The following is a 19,971-nucleotide window of genomic DNA, read 5'->3' on the forward strand; positions in this document are numbered from 1 at the left end:
GATGTATAGAACAAAAACACGGGAGAAAATTGGACCGCTGAAAACAAACACAGGGGAGCTAGTAGAAAATTACGAAAATATGAGCACATTGTTGAACGACTACTTCCTTTCAGTATTCACACAGGAGGATCGAACGACTATACCGGAAAGAGTTCAGGTGTACGAGGGCGGGGATGGCGATAAATTGAGGGATATAATCATTACCAGGCAAGTAGTTCAGGATGAGATAGATAAGCTTAAGAAGAACAAGTCGCCAGGTCCTGACGGGATATTTCCGAGGGTATTAAAGGAATTAGGCGATATACTCAGTGACCCACTAACCGACATCTTTAAGATGTCGGTAAATACTGCTATGTGCCGAGCCTATGGAAAGTAGCTAATGTGACGCCGATTTTTAAAAAGGGGGACAGGTCAGTTGCTTCAAACTATCGCCCAATTAGCTTAACATCGGTTATAGGCAAGATGCTGGAGTCCATAATAGCCAGGAACATTCGGGAGCATTTAGAGAAACATAGCTTAATTCACGACTCGCAGCATGGGTTCACAAAAGGTAGGTCATGCCTCACCAATCTCTTGTCCTTCTACAATAAAGTATTTGAGGACAGAGATGAAAATTATGATGTAATCTATCTTGATTTTAGTAAAGCGTTTGACAAAGTTCCTCACCAACGACTGTTGCTTAAATTACAGGCTCACGGAGTAGAGGGTAAGGTTTTGAACTGGGTCAAGGCGTGGCTTAGCAATAGGAAGCAAAGAGTGCAAATCAATGGTAAAAGATCTGACTGGGGATGTGTTACGAGTGGGGTCCCACAAGGTTCGGTATTAGGTCCACTTTTGTTTATTATTTATATCAATGACTTAGATACAGGAATTAGTAGTGATGTTAGTAAATTTGCAGATGATACCAAGATCGGTAGAGTAATTGAGTCGGATCAGGACGCTAGTATTCTCCAAGGTGAACTCAACAGATTGTATGATTGGGCGGATAAATGGCAGATGGAGTTCAATGTAGGGAAGTGCAGTATTCTGAGTGTAGGTAGGAACAACCCCTCACATAACTATTGCTTAAATGACACTCTCATAAGTAGGTCTGGGTGCGAGAGGGATTTAGGGGTTTTAGTGAGCTCTGATCTCCGTCCAAGGGCACAATGTATTCAAGCTAGAAATCGAGCTAATAGGGTACTGGGATTTATTTCAAGGAGCGTAAGCAACAGAAGCCCCGAAGTCTTCCTCAAACTATATTTAGCATTAGTTAGACCTCATCTTGACTATGCGGTTCAGTTCTGGTCACCTTACTATAGAATGGATATCAAAATGTAATAATCGGTGCAGAGGAGGATGACTAAGATGATTCAGGGGTTGAGAAACTTGCCATACGAGGGAAGACTCAAACAGTTAAACTTGCATTCTCTAGAAAGGCGAAGAGTACGTGGAGACATGATCGAGGTTTATAAATGGATGAAGGGCTTTAATAAGGGAGACATTCATAAGGTTTTGTTGGTAAGAGAACCGGGTAGGACACGAAGTAATGGGTTTAAACTGGATAAATTCAGATTCAACAGGGACATAGGCAAAAAGTGGTTTACTAACAGGGTGGTGGATGAGTGGAATAGGCTTAGCAGTCATGTGGTGAGTGCCAATACAATTGTCACATTCAAAAATAGACTAGATAAATTCATGGACAGCGATATTAGGTGGGGTTAGATACACGGGAGCTTAGGGTCAAAGGAGCTGCCTCGTACAGGCCTACCGGCCTCTTGTAGACTCCTGCGTTCTTATGTACCCACATGCTGTCCAGAAGACCACCTATCAACCCGGACTCTAGATTCTAGGATTAAAGATGAGCTCCCGGAGGGCAGCCTGAGCCAATGCAAGATGGCGCCACTATAAACACTCTCCTGCGCCAGAACGGGCTGAGCCGACCATCAGGATCCACCGGGAAGAAGCCTCCCGGCGCAATAGGCCACGACGTAAAAAAAAAAAGATTTGTTCCCTCCTTGAACGAAATGTGGTCCTTTATCTTTCGATGGCATATAACAAAAGTATGAAATTTTTCCATAAGAGAAAGCGGAAGAGCGAGATTTTAATACCTATTTATTACCCGTGGACACACGGCCAGCGCGACATGCGGGTTACAAAACTTCACTTTCACCAGGTTTCCCTACGTACCCAATTATCGTCAAGCCCGAAAGGGAGAATAAAATGCCGGGTGGGCTGTGCGCCGACTGTCCAGGCCGAGATTCGTAGTTTGGTGTGCAAACCGCTACAGACGGAGGAGCTTTGAGGAGGAGGAGGAGGAGGAGGAGGATTGGTGAGCGAAAAAGAAGTAGGGAGGAAAGGAACGAGACCCCTTCCTCTCAATCCACTGTCTCAGGGACGCGGCGCAATTCAAAAGATTTATTGCTCTTTTGTATGAGAAGTTTCATTACTATTTACTTCGCTCCACGGTGTGTGACGTCCGGAGAAAACCTCCGTGAGTAAAGTAAAAACTACCAGGTTCCGGAAGGAAGCCAAGTCGAATGCAGACGGCGTAAAATAGGTGCTAGAACTTGTAAAAGTCAAGTTAAGAGCGGTGGAAGCAATTACCCCGAACAAAACAGACAATGTAATGATAGATACACGGTGATGATCCGCCTCTTATTCTTCAGGATATGATGATATCATGCTCACTCGTAGACTCGTCATCGGGGGAATCACGACTTGCTGCAAGAGGTAACTGGTTTGATTGGTTCCTTCCTTGCCGGCGAGGCCGCTACAGTGACTCCGCGCCTCACGGAACCACCATCGCAGGTGTCGTTTGGCATACATCTTCTCTATGCTCAGTGGCCTCCTAACCCAAAAATATATTAAGCTTATTAATATCAAGTAAAATAACAATAATAATAATACCCGGAACGGTGTGAGAAAATTTGACGCTGGAAGGAAAATACACCAATAAACCTAAAGCAATTAAACTATAAAGCACCACGAATGCTCCCACAGGTGAGGCACCGCAGCAGCACCAGCAACAGGGAAGCACCTGCCCACCGCCCCCGTGGTTCAGGTGCGTCTCACGGTGCCGCAGCTCGATAACACTGAACAGTAAGGAAGGCGTCATGCGCTGCTCACGTAACACGGCGAGTGGGAGGAAGCGGGGAGAAGGATGCAGAGAAGCGGGGGACGTATGATTTTGAAACCGTGATGTAAGGGAACAGGAAGGAGGAGGGTGATAGGGACATGCATCCCGCTAATCCAGACGATGTCTTCAGGAGGACGACGATTCCTGATCCCCGGTGGAGGCTGGGGGCGAGAGACTGCGATGGTCACGATCAACACAGTGACGTAACGCCCCACGCCTGCGTAAAGGGAAATCCCACCCATCCTCTGCGGGAAGGGGTGTGGCCGTCACGAAGTCACGAATAACTTGTAGCGAACAAAGAAGAAAAACATGATAACCAAGAGAAAGTTTTCCCTGAAAGAATGAATCACACACAAAAAATCATGACAGACAATAGTTCAAGCGTGAATCATCAATGACATGACTTGGGTTGGTTTATGTAATACTGCTGACGCGAGACTCGCTGCAGAAATACGACGTAAAAGAGCAAAGGGTTCCATCATGTAACTCTGTACCAAGCCGGTCTGTTCCATTTCCCTGCTGACACAAAACCGTTGATCATTATTAGAGGGTTTGTGTAGCATTTGTCCGGCTTGTTTGTGTAGTTAGTGAGTCGAGGGGCGCAATATGTTTTCTTATTGTGTCCTTGCTTTGTTTTACTGATGGCCCTAAATCTTTATGAAATGGCGTAATTCAAGGTCTCGAATTTTTTATCTGATTAGAAGTTGATAATTTGAGAGAGAGAGAGAGAGAGAGAGAGAGAGAGAGAGAGAGAGAGAGAGAGAGAGAGAGAGAGAGAGAGAGAGAGAGTGCGCGCGCGCGCACTTGGCAGTTGTGGTGTGGATATAAGAAAACTAAAGTTTGAGGATGGAAAGTATTAGGAATGAGAATTGTTAAAGTAAAGGAGGGTTAGAAAATATGAAAGATTAAAGTAAAGCCTAGTAGACGCACAGACCGGAGCGCTGAAAGACATAAGGGATAGAAAAGATATAAAAATCGTGAATTTAATATTACCCTATCAGACGGCACAGGAATTAAGGGTTTTGCTTGAGAGAGGAAACTGAAGGGAAGCTGGAAATGAAGAGATGACAAGCGGCAGTAGGAAGAATAAGAGGAAGTCTGATAGGGGAAGGTAACGAGGGAGGAGTGACATGGGGTGGAATGAAGGGAAGAGATGATGGCAGAGGAAGTAGAAAGACGACGGCAGAAAAAGATGGAAAGAAAAAATGAAGAAACTTTAGGATGGAGAAAAGCTGGAAACACGAAGAAAAGAAAGAAGAGAGAAAAGGAAGACAAGAAAGGCAAAATAAAGAAGGGAGATAGAGGACAGTAAGGAGAGAAAGGAAGCGAAAGGGAGCAAGGAGGGAATACATGACCGAGTAAAAAGCATTGAAAGGCAGGAGAAAGGATGGTTTAAGAAAAGGGCTGGAGAGACTAGAGACATAAAACCCAGGAAAGGAGGGGTAAAAGAGTAACATGGAGTAAAGAAGGACATTAGAGGCCTAAGAGACAGCGGACAGCAGGAGATAATGACAGCAGTACTACCCTAGAAAGAGCCGGACAGAGGCAACAGCATGTATAGGCGTACGGGACCCTTCTCATCTAGGGGTGGCTGAACTCTGCCCGAAAAATGTTTGTTTGCCCGAAAAATGTTTTGCCTGTAAATTCAAACAATTTTATATATATATATATATATATATATATATATATATATATATATATATATATATATATATATATATATATATATAATGTAATACTAAATACATAATAGCTGTTACTGAAATACACCACTCAAGGGCCGGATCTGGCTCACGAGCCGCCAGTTCAATAGTCCTGTTAGACTGCTACGATGGTTACTCTGTCCGAAAAATCTTGTCTACCCGAATATGGGGGGACTGCAGCCCCCATGGCTCGTACGCCTGTGACACCAAGGCATCCAGAGCAGAGATCTTCAAGGGACGGGTCCTGCTCCAGTATTGGGTCGCGATAAACTACCCCTTGAGTCGCCACCTTCTTCTCTCTCTTCTTTAGATGGCGGAAGGCGCACAGCTCTTTGTGAGGTCAAGAGGCATCAAAATGGTTCTTGAGGGTGATCCTAAAACTACACTGGGTCACAGTAAGAAAGCTTGAGCATTGATCTAGAAGAGCGGGAAGACAACATCGTCAATAATCCTAGCCGATCCAAACAAACCAAGCCGAGGCTGAGGGAAGACACCGCAAGAAGGTTCTAGCAGAGATGGCAAGAAATTGGACCTGACGGTGCCCCGAGCCTTACATCTTTAAAAGGAAGGCTAATACCAGCACGGCGAAGCGCGGCGAACCAAGATGCTGCACATCCTCCTTTCCATACTCCATTTCCTCCCTAGCTTCGCCAAGGAGCCGAAGACTAGGGTGTCTCGGCGGAGTTTTTTTCGACTCGTTGCCTGTACACGAGGGCAGACGGCCTACACAAGGCAGTTCCTGGGTATGAGTTATTTGCCAACTCCCCTCCTCATCAATAAATTTATACAACCTCCACTTAAAACTTTCAATTGTATTTGCATCAAATGCATATCTTTTTCTGTTCTCTCTCCCACTAGTCTATTTGTAAAACAGTTTTTGCCTATCTTCCGGAACCTGAATTTATCTAATTTATGCCAATTGCTGCGTGTTCTAGAATGAACATGAGACACAGAGCAGAGTTATACTCAGGGCAGAGGAGGGAGGCAATGGAAGACCGAGGGCTTGAGATCAGCAGGATGAAGTTCAACGAAGTTCAAGACTCCGAAATTTGCATGAAAAAGACAAGGTTAAAGAGGGTGGATGAGTTTAAATACCTTCCTTCAACCAAGATCTAAATAAATATAAGGTCGACCTATGCGCAGCCCGTCGATGATGTCACGAGAAGGGAGCTCTCAGCGACGGTTCCTCTTCCATTCTCTTTCACAATTCAGCGGTAACTAGATTATTTTCAAAGAAGGAAGTCTCTCTCTCTCTCTCTCTCTCTCTCTCTCTCTGTGTGTGTGTGTGTGTACACACACACACACACACACACACACACACATAATACAGAGAGAGAGAGAGAGAGAGAGAGAGAGAATGTGGCGGGAGCGAGAGCAGTTAAAAGACAGCGAGCAGAGAACATGCCGGTGTGAATGTGACTGATGGAGTTGCCACCTCGCTGCCTCGCTCTGCGGTTTTTATACCCTGTATTACGTCACGAGGAGGAAGGGGAGGAATTTTGGGCTACCCTTCGGTCGACCTTACTTACTTCGATCTTGGCTTCAACGGTTGCCGAGTCATGTCGAGGGTGCTGTGTGATCAAAGAATCAACGTGAAGATGATACAAGATGGCAGTGAGCCCAGTAGGATGTATGGAGCTGAAACATGGCCAGTGAAGGAAGAGTATGTAGCTGAAATGAAAATGCTAACGATAAGGTCAGGAATGAAAGAATAAGAGGAACTACGAAGGTAGTGGAGATATCGGAAAAGGTACAGGAAAGAAGACTTCAGTGGTACGGCCACGTGGTGAAAAGAGACGAGACACACCTAAGTCTATATATACCAAGTCAAGTCATACACAGGTTTGTGGGAGGAGACACGGCAAAGGCGTGGCTTATGCGTGACGTTGCTTGGAGCCAAACTAGAGAATGTAGAAACAGGGATTTAGAGAAAACGAAGAAAGGCGGACTAATTTAAATCAATCACTTCAACATGCCCTCCCTCACACCCCACACCGCCGTTTGTAGGCATTGGAATTACAGTCACGCAAGAGCACAATAAAGACATATTTTTTCGTCAGTGGCTTGCCTGAACGCGCTGTGAAAGAAAGCAAGCATGCACATCCAAAGTGCACACACGGCCGCAACTTAAGTCACCCCTGAACTGGCGTTTTTTTTCTTTTTTTTCTTCTTTTTAGTTCCAAGTGACGTCATCCCGCTGCTCCGCCCCCAAACCGCCTCCTGCGCGTACCGGTCGCAGTTTTGAAGCAGAGTGACTTGACTTGGTATATATAAACTTAGAGACACACACACTATGTACGGAGAAGAGTAACGAGTAGGAGGTACAGGGCAGGAGGAGGAGAGGAAGACCTAAACAAAAGGGGATGACTTGAGAGAAAACAGCTGTCAGGGGACGTTGAGTAGCTAAGCCCGGGCTGGGTGGAGGAAAGCTTTCAGAAACATCGACTCCACAAAGAAAAGGGAAGAATGTAAAATACTTAACTTATTAGATCACCTCACTATCTGCGTCCTGAAGCGCCGGCTGAACGAGGGAAGCTCTGGAATATTTCCAGTTTGATTAACGTCGTTTTATTTAATTCGTGTCTCTTTCTTCAGGCTGTGGATTTTATGTGATTGTCTTAACCTCTTATAAACATTTGCCTGATTGTTACAATCAGTATTATCATCATCATCATCATATTATTATTATTATTATCATCATAATTATTATTACTATTATTAGTAGTAGTAGTATCATTATTATTATTATTATTATTATTATTATTATTATTATTATTATTATTATTATTATTATTATTATTATTATTACCATTATCATTGTTATTGGTGACCTTATTAGTAATAGTAATAGTAGTAGTAACAGAAGACGTAGTAGTAGTAGTAGTAGTAGTAGTAGTAGTAGTAGTAGTAGTAGTAGTAGTAGTAGTAGCAGCAGCAGTAGTAGTAGTAGTAGTAGTAGTAGTAGTAGTAGTAGTAGTAGTAGTAGTAGTAGTAGTAGTAGTAGTAGTAGTAGTAGTAGTAGTAGTAGTAGTAGTAGTAGTAGTAGTAGTAGTAGTAGTAGCAGTAGTAGTAGTAGTTGTAGTAGTAGTAGTAACAATAGTAGAAGTATCAACATTCCCAGCACCATCATCATTATCGTCATCTTCATCACCATCACTTACAAAACCAGTTTCCTGCAAAAAGTCAAATCAGGTCTTCGTCTGGAAACCACAGGAAATTGGCTGACCTCATCAAGAAAATAGTGAGATAATTGTGACCGCAGTCAGCCCGGCTGGTACCAAGGGTCTACGTCACGTCTTATCGACAACAACAACCACTTAATGGCAAGTCAGACCACAAAAACCTGAATCATTCGCTTAACGTCGCAGTCATCACCCCGTCATCCGACGCCACAGCCTCCGCGAACAGGCATCATTTACATCCAGCTACACGCAGACTGAGGGAACTATTATCCGTTATCACTAAAATTTAGCGTTTCATTTCAATACCTCTAAAGACTATAAGCCCCCCTTAACGTCACCCCTGCAGTCCCAAAGAGCCACCACAAGGAACACTCACCCCTCACGGATCAGACGTGGACTTTGGTCCATCGTTATTTTTCGCCCAATACTATATTCAAAGACCTCTACATACCACATGCAGGATGGTCCTACTAACGCCACCCCTCGACCAATAACTACACTCATCTAGAGTCAGCGAGTTACTCTCACACTCACTCTGTATACGCAGGATAAGGGATCGCTGAGACGTTGTCACATATGTCCAGAACTTAATATTAAGACCTCTATAGTATCATAACACCATTTACTGGTTCAACCGACGGCAGTATCCCCCCTGTACCATTGTGAACAAGCCGCCCAAACCTTCGACTTGTACGTGACCTGAGAGAATTCTGGTTCGTTGTTCAATATTGTACGTTCTAAGACCTCGCAGACATATATATGGGTCCCACTAGTCTTACTGACAGCCTTCTGCCTCTTAAATTCCGCCGCCATGTTGCATCTCTTTCTATCTTCTATCGATATTTTCATGCTGATTACTTTTCTGAACTTGCTAACTGCATGCCTCCTCCCCTCCCGCGGCCCCCCTACACACGACTTTCTACTCATGCTCATCCCTATACTGTCCAAACCAAGAGTTAACCAGTTAACCAGTATCTCCATTCTTTCATCCCCTTCACTGGTAAACTCTGGAACAGTCTTCCTTCGTCTGTATTTCCTCCTGCCTATGACTTGACCTCTTTCAAGAAGAGTGTTTCATGACACCTCTCTTTTGGCCAGTCTATACTTATCACTATACGAAAGCAACATTGACCGGGCTTTTTTTTTTTACATCTTTTTGTTGCCCTTGAGTTGCTCTCTGTGCTGTAAAAAAAAAAAAAAAAAAAAAAACATCAAGGGACACCTCGCAGGCCGCTCTAAGGACCCTTGAGGTCCGTGATGCCCCACCATTCATTAGCAGTTCTTAGCGGCTCACCGCAGGCCTTGCTCTGAACGCTGTCCGGACTCCGCTGGCCGGACACGTGTGCATGCCGAACTCCAGGGGAGTCTAGGGAAGCCATGCAAGAATAACATGAAACCATCCCCAGCTTAGCATGACACCGAAAGGATATACCTTCAAGAGGCTGGAATAAATATATTAAACAAAATACATATATGACCCCAAAATTTTACTATTATTACTATTCTTTCAGGGTAGGTGACAAGTCAATAAAACTTAGAACCGGAATCGAATCAATGCGTTGACGTCGTTGCCCGATTCCCCACTCGAGGGTCTATTAGGAAGGAGGCAACTCACCCATTTGTCTCCCTTCCCCGACACGACTCGCTGTGGGTAGCTATGACTTTATCTGGTCAGGGTACTACGTGACATTATTATTAAAGTGGTGATGGAGTAATAAGAGGGGTAGTAAGAATAGATGTAATAAAAGACAGCAGCAACAGCAGCAGCGGCGGACGCGGCAGCAGCAGCAATAGTAGTAGTAGCAATAGTATAGTAGTAGTAGTAGTAGTAGTAGTAGTAGTAGTAGTAGTAGTAGTAGTAGTAGTAGTGGTAGAAGTGGTGGTAGTAGTAGTAGTAGTAGTAGATGTAATAAAAGTAATAAAAGTAGTAGTAGAAGAAGAAGAAGAAGTAGTAGTAGTAGTAGTAGCTTTAGCAGAAGTGATGGTGTAGTAGTCCTTCGACGGATCGAAACTGAAGCACGCGTGACCTTTTACTTGTGACAAAATTATTCTTCCCTCACGTCACCGGCCTCGAAAAGGATACGTCGTTGACACTCGAAGAGAGAGAGAGAGAGAGAGAGAGAGAGAGAGAGAGAGAGGAAAAGAGCACACGAGAAAAAAATAGCACCGATAAAAACGTCCAACGCGGCCATTCAATGTCAAGCACGATGCCCATTTTTTTTCACCCTTTTTTCGTGTCCATCTTTCCTCACTCTCCCCCACCCCTCCCCTTTCTTACTCATTTCCTTCCTCCCTCCTCCCCTTCCTCCCTTCCTCACTCTTTCACTTCATCCCTCCCACCACTGCTCCCAGCCTACCAACCTTACTCCCTCTCTCATTCACTTCCTCCCTTGCTCATTCGTTCATTTCCTCCCTCGTCTTAGTTGCTTTCTCTCTCTCTCTCTCTCTCTCTCTCTCTCTCTCTCTCTCTCTCATCCTTCTTTGCATCACTGCCTCCATGCATTCCTATCACTAGATACTCTCGCTCATCCATCCATCAACCTTGTTCTTACTCAATCCCTCCCCCCCCCCCCCTCTCTCTCTCTCTCTCTCTCTCTCTCTTGCTTCCATACTGTCTTCACTTCTTTCCTTTCTTTCCCAAATTTCCATGCCCTTTGTCATACATTATATCAATTAATTACTCCCTCGTTTACTCTCGCATTTCATGGCCAGGGAAGGAATGCTTGTGTGTCTGTGTGTGTGTGTGTGTGTGTGTGTGTGTGTGTGTGTGTGTGTGTGTTTCGTTTTTCATATTCGTCAGTAGTATGGTGATATGACAAATTAAATATAGATTAATAACACACACACACACACACACACACACACACACACACACACCGCACACACACGTACACACGCTTCTGGGGTGCTGCAAGAGGATGAGTAAGACACTTGTGCCTGACATCCGCGTAACTCATCAAGGGTCCGCCGGTGAATAACCCTCTGCACCTCCACCTAATCTTCCACCGTTCCACCCCCCTCATCATCCTCACCATCATATTCACACATTACTGGTACATTGCAGGGGGAACGGCCTTTCCTAACGTTATCTACTTCTCAGCTAATTCTGTACTTCATCCAGCTCCGGAAAATACCCTAATTTCTTATCTCTTCTATGGTTATCTGTCCTTTACAAATTCTGGGTTGCCACTTCGTTACTTTGGAGGTCTGCCTGTTATTAGTTATATGCATATGACGTACCGATGTCTATTTACTGGTCTTAAGCGTCGATAAAATATTTTCAACCTTTATCTCGTATTACTTGATATATAATGTTCGCTCCCTCTCTCTCCATGTGATGCTAGGCTTCTTCTCTACATTTCTTTTTCAGTGTTTCGTAGCTTGCTCTCTAGATCCCTTGCCAGGCGCCAAATTTCTGATCTGTATGTTAGGGCTGGCAGGATGCACAATTTTCTTTTCAAGGAGAATGGCAATTTCTTATTCATATTACTATGTATACCGAGAGCGCTCCATCCCTTTCCAGTGGTCTTTCCCATTTATATTTCGGTGGCTGAGTTGTTGTCCTGACATTTTTATTACATATTCATCTTCAATCCTACACTCAGACTATATGGAGTTCCTTGTTCATTTCTGGTCAGATTTTTTTTTTCAGAATCACTTAATAAGACTGTCATATTTAAATCTACGGTCGTGAAGATATTCACAGTCTACCTTAATCCCTATGTTATCTCACAAAAACTGCTAAAATTTTTCTTAAATACTTTTTAAATACTGCTTAAATATTCTTAAATACTAAATACTTATATAATACTTTAATACTTAAATACTTCAAATGCTTCTTGTTAGTGAACCGATAATAATTTTAGCTTACATAACATCCTCCCTAATTAACCACAACACCAACCCATCTGTGTGTGTGTGTGTGTGTGTGTGTGTGTGTGTGTGTGTAGCTTTATTTTCTTTTGCCAATGTTTTTATTACCTTCATACACTGGCTGGCTTCATTCCGGTTCTTGGGGCTAATGACTGACCCTCGGAGGCCAAGCCACCCCACCAGCGAAGCCAGCCACACCCCGCACAATATTTACACTTTTTTCACCTACAAACACCGCACAAATAAAGTTTTACTCACAGCCAATGACTTACTGACGATCTAATTTTTTGCTTGCTTACTCAGACGTTGAAGACTATCAGCGAAGGTATATAGGAAAGCAAACACACAACTAGGCACTTGATCCTCTCAACATCCTCACGCTCCTGATTCCTGGTTCGTGACCACACAGACCCGACGACTTAATTAAACATTGATTAGGGAAGGAGCAGCAGTATGTACATATTTATATTCCAGAGAGAGAGAGAGAGAGAAAGAAGGAGAGAGAGAGAGAGAGAGAGAGAGAGAGAGAGAGAGAGAGAGAGAGAGAGAGAGAGAGAGAGTAATAACCTATTTTTCCATAATATGAGCCGCATGCATGGGCAGACGCTGCAGTAATGGTTTAAGGAGACAAGATGACTCACCCACTAACTCAGTGTAACGTTTCAACCTTTGTGAAAAAAAAAGGCAAACTTGGCTTCCTTGTGAGTTGCTAGTGCCGATGTTGGCCTTTTAAGTATTCGGACAGACCTCGGACAAACCAAACAATAAAAAATATAAGAAAAAAAGAAAACGTCCACTATATCCTGTTACTTCAAAGAAAAGACCGGGAAATGCCAAGTAATCGTCAAATGTTTTTCCAGAGATACGTACTCCCCTCTTGAAAAAGTCTCATGTTCTAAGAAGGGGTTTGGGGGAGGAGTGGCGTGAGAATGAAGTAAACATGAAGTGGTGGTGATTGTGGTGGTGGTGGTGGTGGTTATTGTTCCTGTGGTGGTGGTTGTGGCAGTTGGTGGCGGTGGTTGGAACGAAACAGGAAGAGCCGCAGACATACCTCAATATTGTGTATGTATTCATTGTGGCTCACAGAGGCAAATTATGCTTCCGATGTTATTACATGGAAAAACATAGTCACTAACGTGATGTGGTAAAGCGTCTGGGATCTGGACAAATAAAGTAAATATGAACATAATAACATACAACCATAAGTCTGCATGGCAGTTTCTTTTAAACCTAACATCTTGCTCATCCATGAATTTATCTAATCTTTTCCTGAGGGTATCTATATCATATTGGCACTCACTACACAACTGCCAAGCCTGTTCCATTCACCCCCCATTCTATTAGTTAACAAACCTTTGCCTGTGTCTTTGTTGAATGTAAATATATTTAACTTATCCCCATTACTACGCATCCTACCTGATTATTTTACTGCCAAAACCCTATTGGCATCGCCCTTTATTAAAGCCCTTCATCCATTTGTAAAATTCAAGCAAGTCTCCTTGTATCGTTCGTCTTTCTAGAGAATGCAAGCTTATTTTTAAGTCTATCCATATATAGCAAGTTAAACTTTCAATTCTCCTATGCACCGATTCATACACCTTAATGTCCATTCTAAAGTAAGATGACCAGAACGGCACTGCACAATCGAGAGGAGGTCTAACTAAATATATACAAAGCTCGAGAATTACTGGCGCTTCTGTTGCTGAAGATGCTTGAAATTCAACCCAGTACGCAATTTTTAGCCCCAAAACACAGGTTGCTTGGACGGAAATCTGGGCTCAAAGACGACTTAATTCCTTTCACATCTACACCTGCTAACTTGATAAGGGAATGCCATTTAGATAATAATTATGAGAATTGCTGTTTCTTCAAAATACTTCACTTCCTGACATTCACCTCCATCTGTCACTTCCCTGCCCAGTCATACAACCTGTCAAATTCGTCCTGCAGTACACAAGCATCTTGATACGTTCTAATACGTTTCTACCGACATGCTGTCCTGAAGACCACCCATAAACCCGGACTCTGGAGGAAACCGTCCAAGTTAATCAAGAACGAGTTCCGGGGGCCAGCATGAGCCAAGAGAAGATGGCGCCACTATAAACACTTGCCTGCGCCATGACGGGCTGGGGACGACTACCATCCAGGCCACTCAAGCAAGCCTACCGGCGCAAAAGGCGTAGACGTAAAAACAACAACAATAATAATAATAAAAAAATAATACGTCGATTGATATCATACAAAAATTTGTCAGCATCACTATAAACTTATTCCTGAATCCAGATAATCCGTATAAAAGATAAACAAGCGTGAACTCAATGCTGAACCTTTGGGACCCCACTCGTTTTGCAGCCCGTCATATTTTTCTATTACTGATTTGCTCTCCCCGTTTCCTGCAACTAACCCACGCTCTAATCCATTTCAGCACTTTCCCACCTAGCCTTTACTATTATTCTTTTTAACAGTAATCGGTGAGGTACCTTATCGAATGTTCCTCTAAAATCTATCATTATCTCATCTCTGTTTACCCCCTCAATTACTTTATTATAATTATAGAAGGACAAGAGATTGGTGAGACATAACACCCCTTTGTGAAACCATGCTCCGAGTCGTGAGTTAATCTGTCTCTTTAGGACCAGTCTAGGTGATCCTGAATACTCCGGGCAATTATGGACTCCAACAATTTGCCTATCACTGATGTTAAGTTAATCGTACGATAATTAGACGTGGAAGAATTATCCTCCTTTTTGAAGTTTGGAGTCATATTGGGTAGTTTCCATAAAATAGGCATAAAACAAGAGTTTACTGAGTGCCATATCATGTTAGCTACTGGGCCGCTGAGGACCTCCTTTCATTCCTTCCAGAGGCAAGGAAGTATTTCATCTGGACTTGGTGATTTATTTTTCCTTAACCCATCAACTGCACCTCGGACTATCTGCCTAATAATGATTACATCCCTCATCTTATCATTATCCTCGCCACCAAAGACCTGATCCCCTTCAGGAACAATCACCTACGATGATGATAATGGAGATGATAACGAGAAGGAAAAGGAGGAGGATGATAAAGAATGAACAGAAGAGGAGGAGGAGGGGATTGTGTCAGTGTGTCGGTGTGTTGTGGCCGGACGGAGGCGTGTTTCTGCAGTGAGTTGGCACCTCTGACCTCCTCCCTCCCCACTTTTACTCATACCGTCTCGTGTGTTTGGAACTGTTTTCCTCTTTCCCTGTCATTCGTCCATGTGCGTACACACAAACACACAATCTCTCTCTCTCTCTCTCTCTCTCTGAAATGTCGTGTTGGAATGATTAACAGTCCTAATAAACATTCAGGTCTGCTGCTTTACGAGAGGCGCTGCAGGTGCTCGCCGTGTACCTGTGTTGTATTCGGGGTTGACTTCCTGCCGACCTGGTGCATGGCCTGACCCCGCCCACGCATACCAATTATTATTTTTGTGTGTAGAGTAGAATTTTATTATCTTGCTTGTCTTAGGCAATATACTTAACAGACTCATTACAGTCCCACTGAACTGTATCTATCCACGTGCCAGGTAAGAGCCGTGCGGGGCGGCGGAGGGGTGGGGGCAGCGGTCCGTAGCGGCGGCGGTGGCGTAAGCGGCGGCATCACCACTACAACTAGTGACAGCAGTAACAGCAGCAGCGGCAGCAACGTCAACAGCAACAGTCCCAGCAGCAGAAACGAGGCTCGGGTAAGTATGGCATGAGTGAAGCAGTACATGGCTGAGAGGAAAGGGTGACAGTCGGCTTCCTAGCATCGCCTCATCACTCACCTCCCCCGGTTACTAACCACCCATGGCCCTGCCGGTGCACGCGCCCCGCCCTCCTCCTCACGCCCGCCCCTGAACCTCCAGCCACGGTGGAAAAGCGCCGCTGCAAGGGACCAGCGTTCAAGCTAGGTGAGTTAAGTCGATGTCTGGAGTTCTCATAGGAAACTGTAGAACCGGAGTTTCCTTGCGGGACAATTGGAAGGGTTGGCACGCCTGTTCGCCTCGGGGAGCGTGTGACCTTGGCATTGAATCTGGAGACGAGGTGCCAACGACCATGATAACTGCCGACTAGCAATGAATCGTTCACTCACTGCTTAACTTTTCAATATTCGCTTCGTATTCGTAAACGTGTCTTTACAGCAAGTTTTTCTGACTCTGAATTTAGTCACATTGCTATGTTGCAAATGTTAAAAAAAAATAGATGAGCTTTCAACTTGAGACATGCGGTGGAGAATATTACATGAGGCGAGCGGCGTTGCCACGTTCTAAACACATGGTCTGTTCTGACATTTGTAGTTGCCATTATCCAGGGAGAGAATGATCTTACTGATTACACAACGGCAACTATATTCGTTCGGGACGTGTTACCTTGAGTCTGGTGACAAGCGAGGTCCAAGTGTGAACTGCAGTCCATGCACGGGCCCTCCCACCCCTCTGTTCCCTAGACGTGCCGACGGGAAAAAATAATTATTTACAATGAAAAACCCATCCGGGAAGAGACACATCAGAATACAATAGTGCACGAGACTGCGCCGCCAACATCCCCCGCCTTGTGCTTCGTGGCGATGAGGGAGGACTCGCGCCCCTGGTGACGGTGTGTGCGTGTGCATCCTCCAAGACCCAGATTGACAGCGGAGGTCCGAGTATTAGTAGTGAGCGGGAGGCGAGCCAAGCACCAGGTGTTGTTGTCAGCCAGACTGACTCTTGCTCCTACTCGTGCCTCTCTCTGCCTGGAACGCTCGTCCTCACGCCGGTTGCGACACCAAGTTTGTATTAAAAAGTCAGTCTGTTTCTTGAATCAAGGATATCAAAAGTGAATTTGAATTGACTGAATAAAAGTGGGCGTTGAGTGCAGCAGCAAAGGGCACCCATGAGTAGTGTGTGGGCGGCGGATTCCCCCTCGCGACGGAGGTGAGTACAGGGCGGTGGCTGAGGGTGTGAGTGTGGGAGAAAGTGTGGGTCATGTGCGAGCAGGAACGCTGCTCACCTGCCTTCCAGGAGGTGGTGGGGGGCGCGGGTGGAGTAGTATGAGGTGGCGGGAACTCGTGGGGCCGCCGAGGGGTCCCTTCCCCCCGCCTGCATCAGACGAGTTTCCGTGCCAACCTCCGCCATGTGCACCTGTCAGTTTCCAAATAGCAATATGTATTAAAAAAAAAAACTACTTGAATGACAAGGAAAAAACAACTTGTAGGTCTTTCATACATGTCTGAGCCCCGAGCCCGGGTACTCGTGGCTGCCAGGCCGGAGCCGAAACCAAAAATACACTACGGAAGGAAATGTTATGATGGACAGTGGCGGTTCCTTGTGCTAGATGTTGATTGTGGATATTATGTTAGGTAAAGGTGGAAAGTTAAGCCTCCGTGATTTTAAGCGGTGTGTGTGTGTGTGTGTGTGTCAGTAGGGGGCGCGTCGTTCCCTACTTTTCGCCTTTTGCCAGTCAACCTACAGCCACCCTTACGACGCAGCACTTGGAGGGCCGTGAAGGAGGGGCGGCCGGAGTCTTACTACTCGGGCCGCTCAACACGCCACTCTTATCTCCCTCTCCACCACCGCCACTATAAACACTTGCTGAGCCATGATGGGCTGGGGCCGCACACCATCCAGGCCCCTCAAGCAAGCCTACCGGCGCTATAGGCGTAGACGTAAAAAAAACAAAAAAACTCTCCTTTATCATCTTTCTCCTCGTCCTCCTCTTGTTTTATCACCACAACGGTCAGCATTATCATAATCATCATCAATTGAAATTTCAAGCACTTTATTTAGCTTAATCAGCCCTGGTAACTTTCTTCAAACCTACTGCACTTCCGTTTTCACTCACAAAAACCCACCTGACGCCCCACAAACGCCCTCACCTCCCACGCACCCTCACCCGCCATCACTCGTAAACTTTTCCTATTTGAGTACAAGCAGAATCTTACACACAGGTAAACGAAACCGATAGGGGACTGACGAAGTTCAAGTGTATGTATTTATGTGCTGAGAATCCTCAGATGTGACCTGAAGGCGAGATGCATGTTCCAGTTTCTGTTGTTAGACGATACAAGAATGGAGTGTGGAACGACCAAGAGATAGATAGCTTGTCTATGAACGCCGATTCACTAGTTGATCCAGATTGCGCAGTGGAGGACCGGGTCCTAGTCACCTTTGTCTTTTGCGTCGCTAAAGAGAATGACGACACTGGCTTTAACTCTGGAAGGAGTTGGTAGCTTAGAGAGTTATCGTGCAGCACAACGCCTTGGAAAATGGAGACTCCTCTTGTCTGCCATGTCTTGCTGCTGCCGTTAGCTATGCTGGCGTGGCGCTGTTGTTCATGCCACTCCTACCACCATCCAAGATCAAAGTAAGTACTTACTTCGATCTTGCCACCGTCGACATTGTCACGACCAAACTGTCACTAGACTTCTCTACATTTCAGACGCCCGTCATACCCAGTGCACCATTCGTACGTGGCTTATTTTCTGTCTTATCAACAACACTTGCCCCTCTCCATTCTGTTCTGCCTTCCAGACACCCCTCCATTCTGTGCCCCTTCCCCCTTTCGGCACATTCCTTTCCCCGAGATTACATTTGCTCGACACGCCCACATTCCTGAGCCACGCCCACACGCTAGATGGATGAGTCACAGGCTTTTCCCAGCTGAACACCCCAAGCCAGCAGGTGTTCATGTCTGTCCAGGAGTTACAAACCACCCCCACCGCTGCCATCACCATCACCACCACCACAAAGCTTCGTCCCCGCTCACCTTCCCCTCTTCCTTCCTGGCTCATCACCATGGCCGGCAACACTCTTCACGTGTATATTTCACAATAACCCAACGTCCACCATGTGTGTACCCCGGAAGACTTGGTCACAATGAGAACTGTACTTGACCATACGCCAGGCATTAATTACCTCTTCATCATTTCACTGTCCAGGCAACTCATTTTCAGGGACTCGTAGGCATTCAAATGGCATGGAACCGGAACAAGGCTTAAACCTTGCACTTTTCTTCGCAGCTGCTTCTTTCACCTTCAGTAGTATCTTGCTTCACAAGACAATGCTCTTTAAGCCTCAGCGTTGAGCTTTTAAAAATGACGTATTGAAGGAGTTAGGTGCTCAAGGTAAAGTTTGTGCCTTTGAGACATGTGCGAGGGGGAGGAAGTATGTAAGGCAGTTGGAGGATGGTGCAGGAAGGGGTGGACCTTAGTATATGTGTGTGTGTGTGTGTGTGTGTTGTCGGATTTGAATCAGGTGGTAGGTGAGGATGACATGACAGGTGGTTAGTGGTGGCAGGTGGCCGATGGTGAGGAGGAGGTGGCAGCCTTGGCCGCTTGGAGATTTAAATCCCCGAACACAAGGGAGGGACAGGGTGGTGGAGGAGAGAAGGGAGTCACGACAGCATCGCTCTTCTCTTCCTCATCGTTCCTTTTTTTCTTATTCTGATGAAGCCGCTTAAGTTTCTCAACATAGTTTCTTTGTACGTGAAATCTCTCACTTTTGCTTCGATGGTGCCATGCTGGATGACTTACTACAGCAAAACAAAGTTTTGCAAGCCCTGGGCCTTAGCCACGGGCGGTGAGTGTCGGGCGTCTGGCAGGGGGCGTGAACACACCCTTGCCCACCTAGTCTTTCATGCGTGGCGAGAATTTTTTAGACCAGATATGCCCCAATGTTTTGGTTAAATTTGAAGTTGAAGGAAAGAATAAAGATGATTCAAGGTCCCGCAAGGGATAACAGTCGTCTAGAATGCAAAGTCTAAAGTAGTAAGTTCACTGGGCAGGATGGATCCGAAGAAAACGGGTGTTGTGGGTGGAGAATATGGTAAGTGTTGGTGGAGGTTAGGGTGAAGTGGAACCTCTACTTTGGATAGAGGCTCGACGGATGGTGGAAGCCCTTGGTCGTTGCTGATATATTTGAAAGAACACGATATTGCGGCGAAAGAAGATAAGTCAGGTGGGTGAACTGTTGTCTCGGGAGGTCCTGGCATGGAGAGTGAAAGGCGACGTGGAGTGTCAGAGGGCTTGCTGGAAAGTGAGGCCCTGCCGGTAGTGGGGCTGAAGGTTGGCGAAGGGCGTGAAGGTGGACTCAGTGAAGGGTGGTAGTGGTGGA

The 19,971-nt window shown here is 45.3% G+C and overlaps 1 protein-coding gene across 5 annotated transcripts in view; it reads left to right on the forward strand.

Annotated features, from left to right (window-relative positions):
* The window catches only part of LOC126998329 (steroid hormone receptor ERR2-like), a 107,116-nt gene that overhangs the window by 7,639 nt on the left and 79,506 nt on the right, over window positions 1-19,971 (forward strand). Inside the window, exon 2 of one of the 5 annotated variants that reach the window (XM_050859816.1) lies at window positions 15,427-15,585. The exons of 1 other annotated variant lie outside the window; for it this stretch is intronic. In XM_050859816.1, the coding sequence (XP_050715773.1) occupies window positions 15,427-15,585 (159 nt within the window). Of the gene's footprint in view, window positions 1-15,426; window positions 15,793-15,873; window positions 16,795-19,971 lie in introns of those variants that run through there. 3 more of the 5 variants (XM_050859819.1, XM_050859818.1, XM_050859820.1) reach the window with 3 other exon arrangements.

This window comes from Eriocheir sinensis, chromosome 14 (assembly GCF_024679095.1).
Source record: "Eriocheir sinensis breed Jianghai 21 chromosome 14, ASM2467909v1, whole genome shotgun sequence".
Taxonomy (NCBI): Eukaryota; Metazoa; Arthropoda; class Malacostraca; order Decapoda; family Varunidae; genus Eriocheir; species Eriocheir sinensis.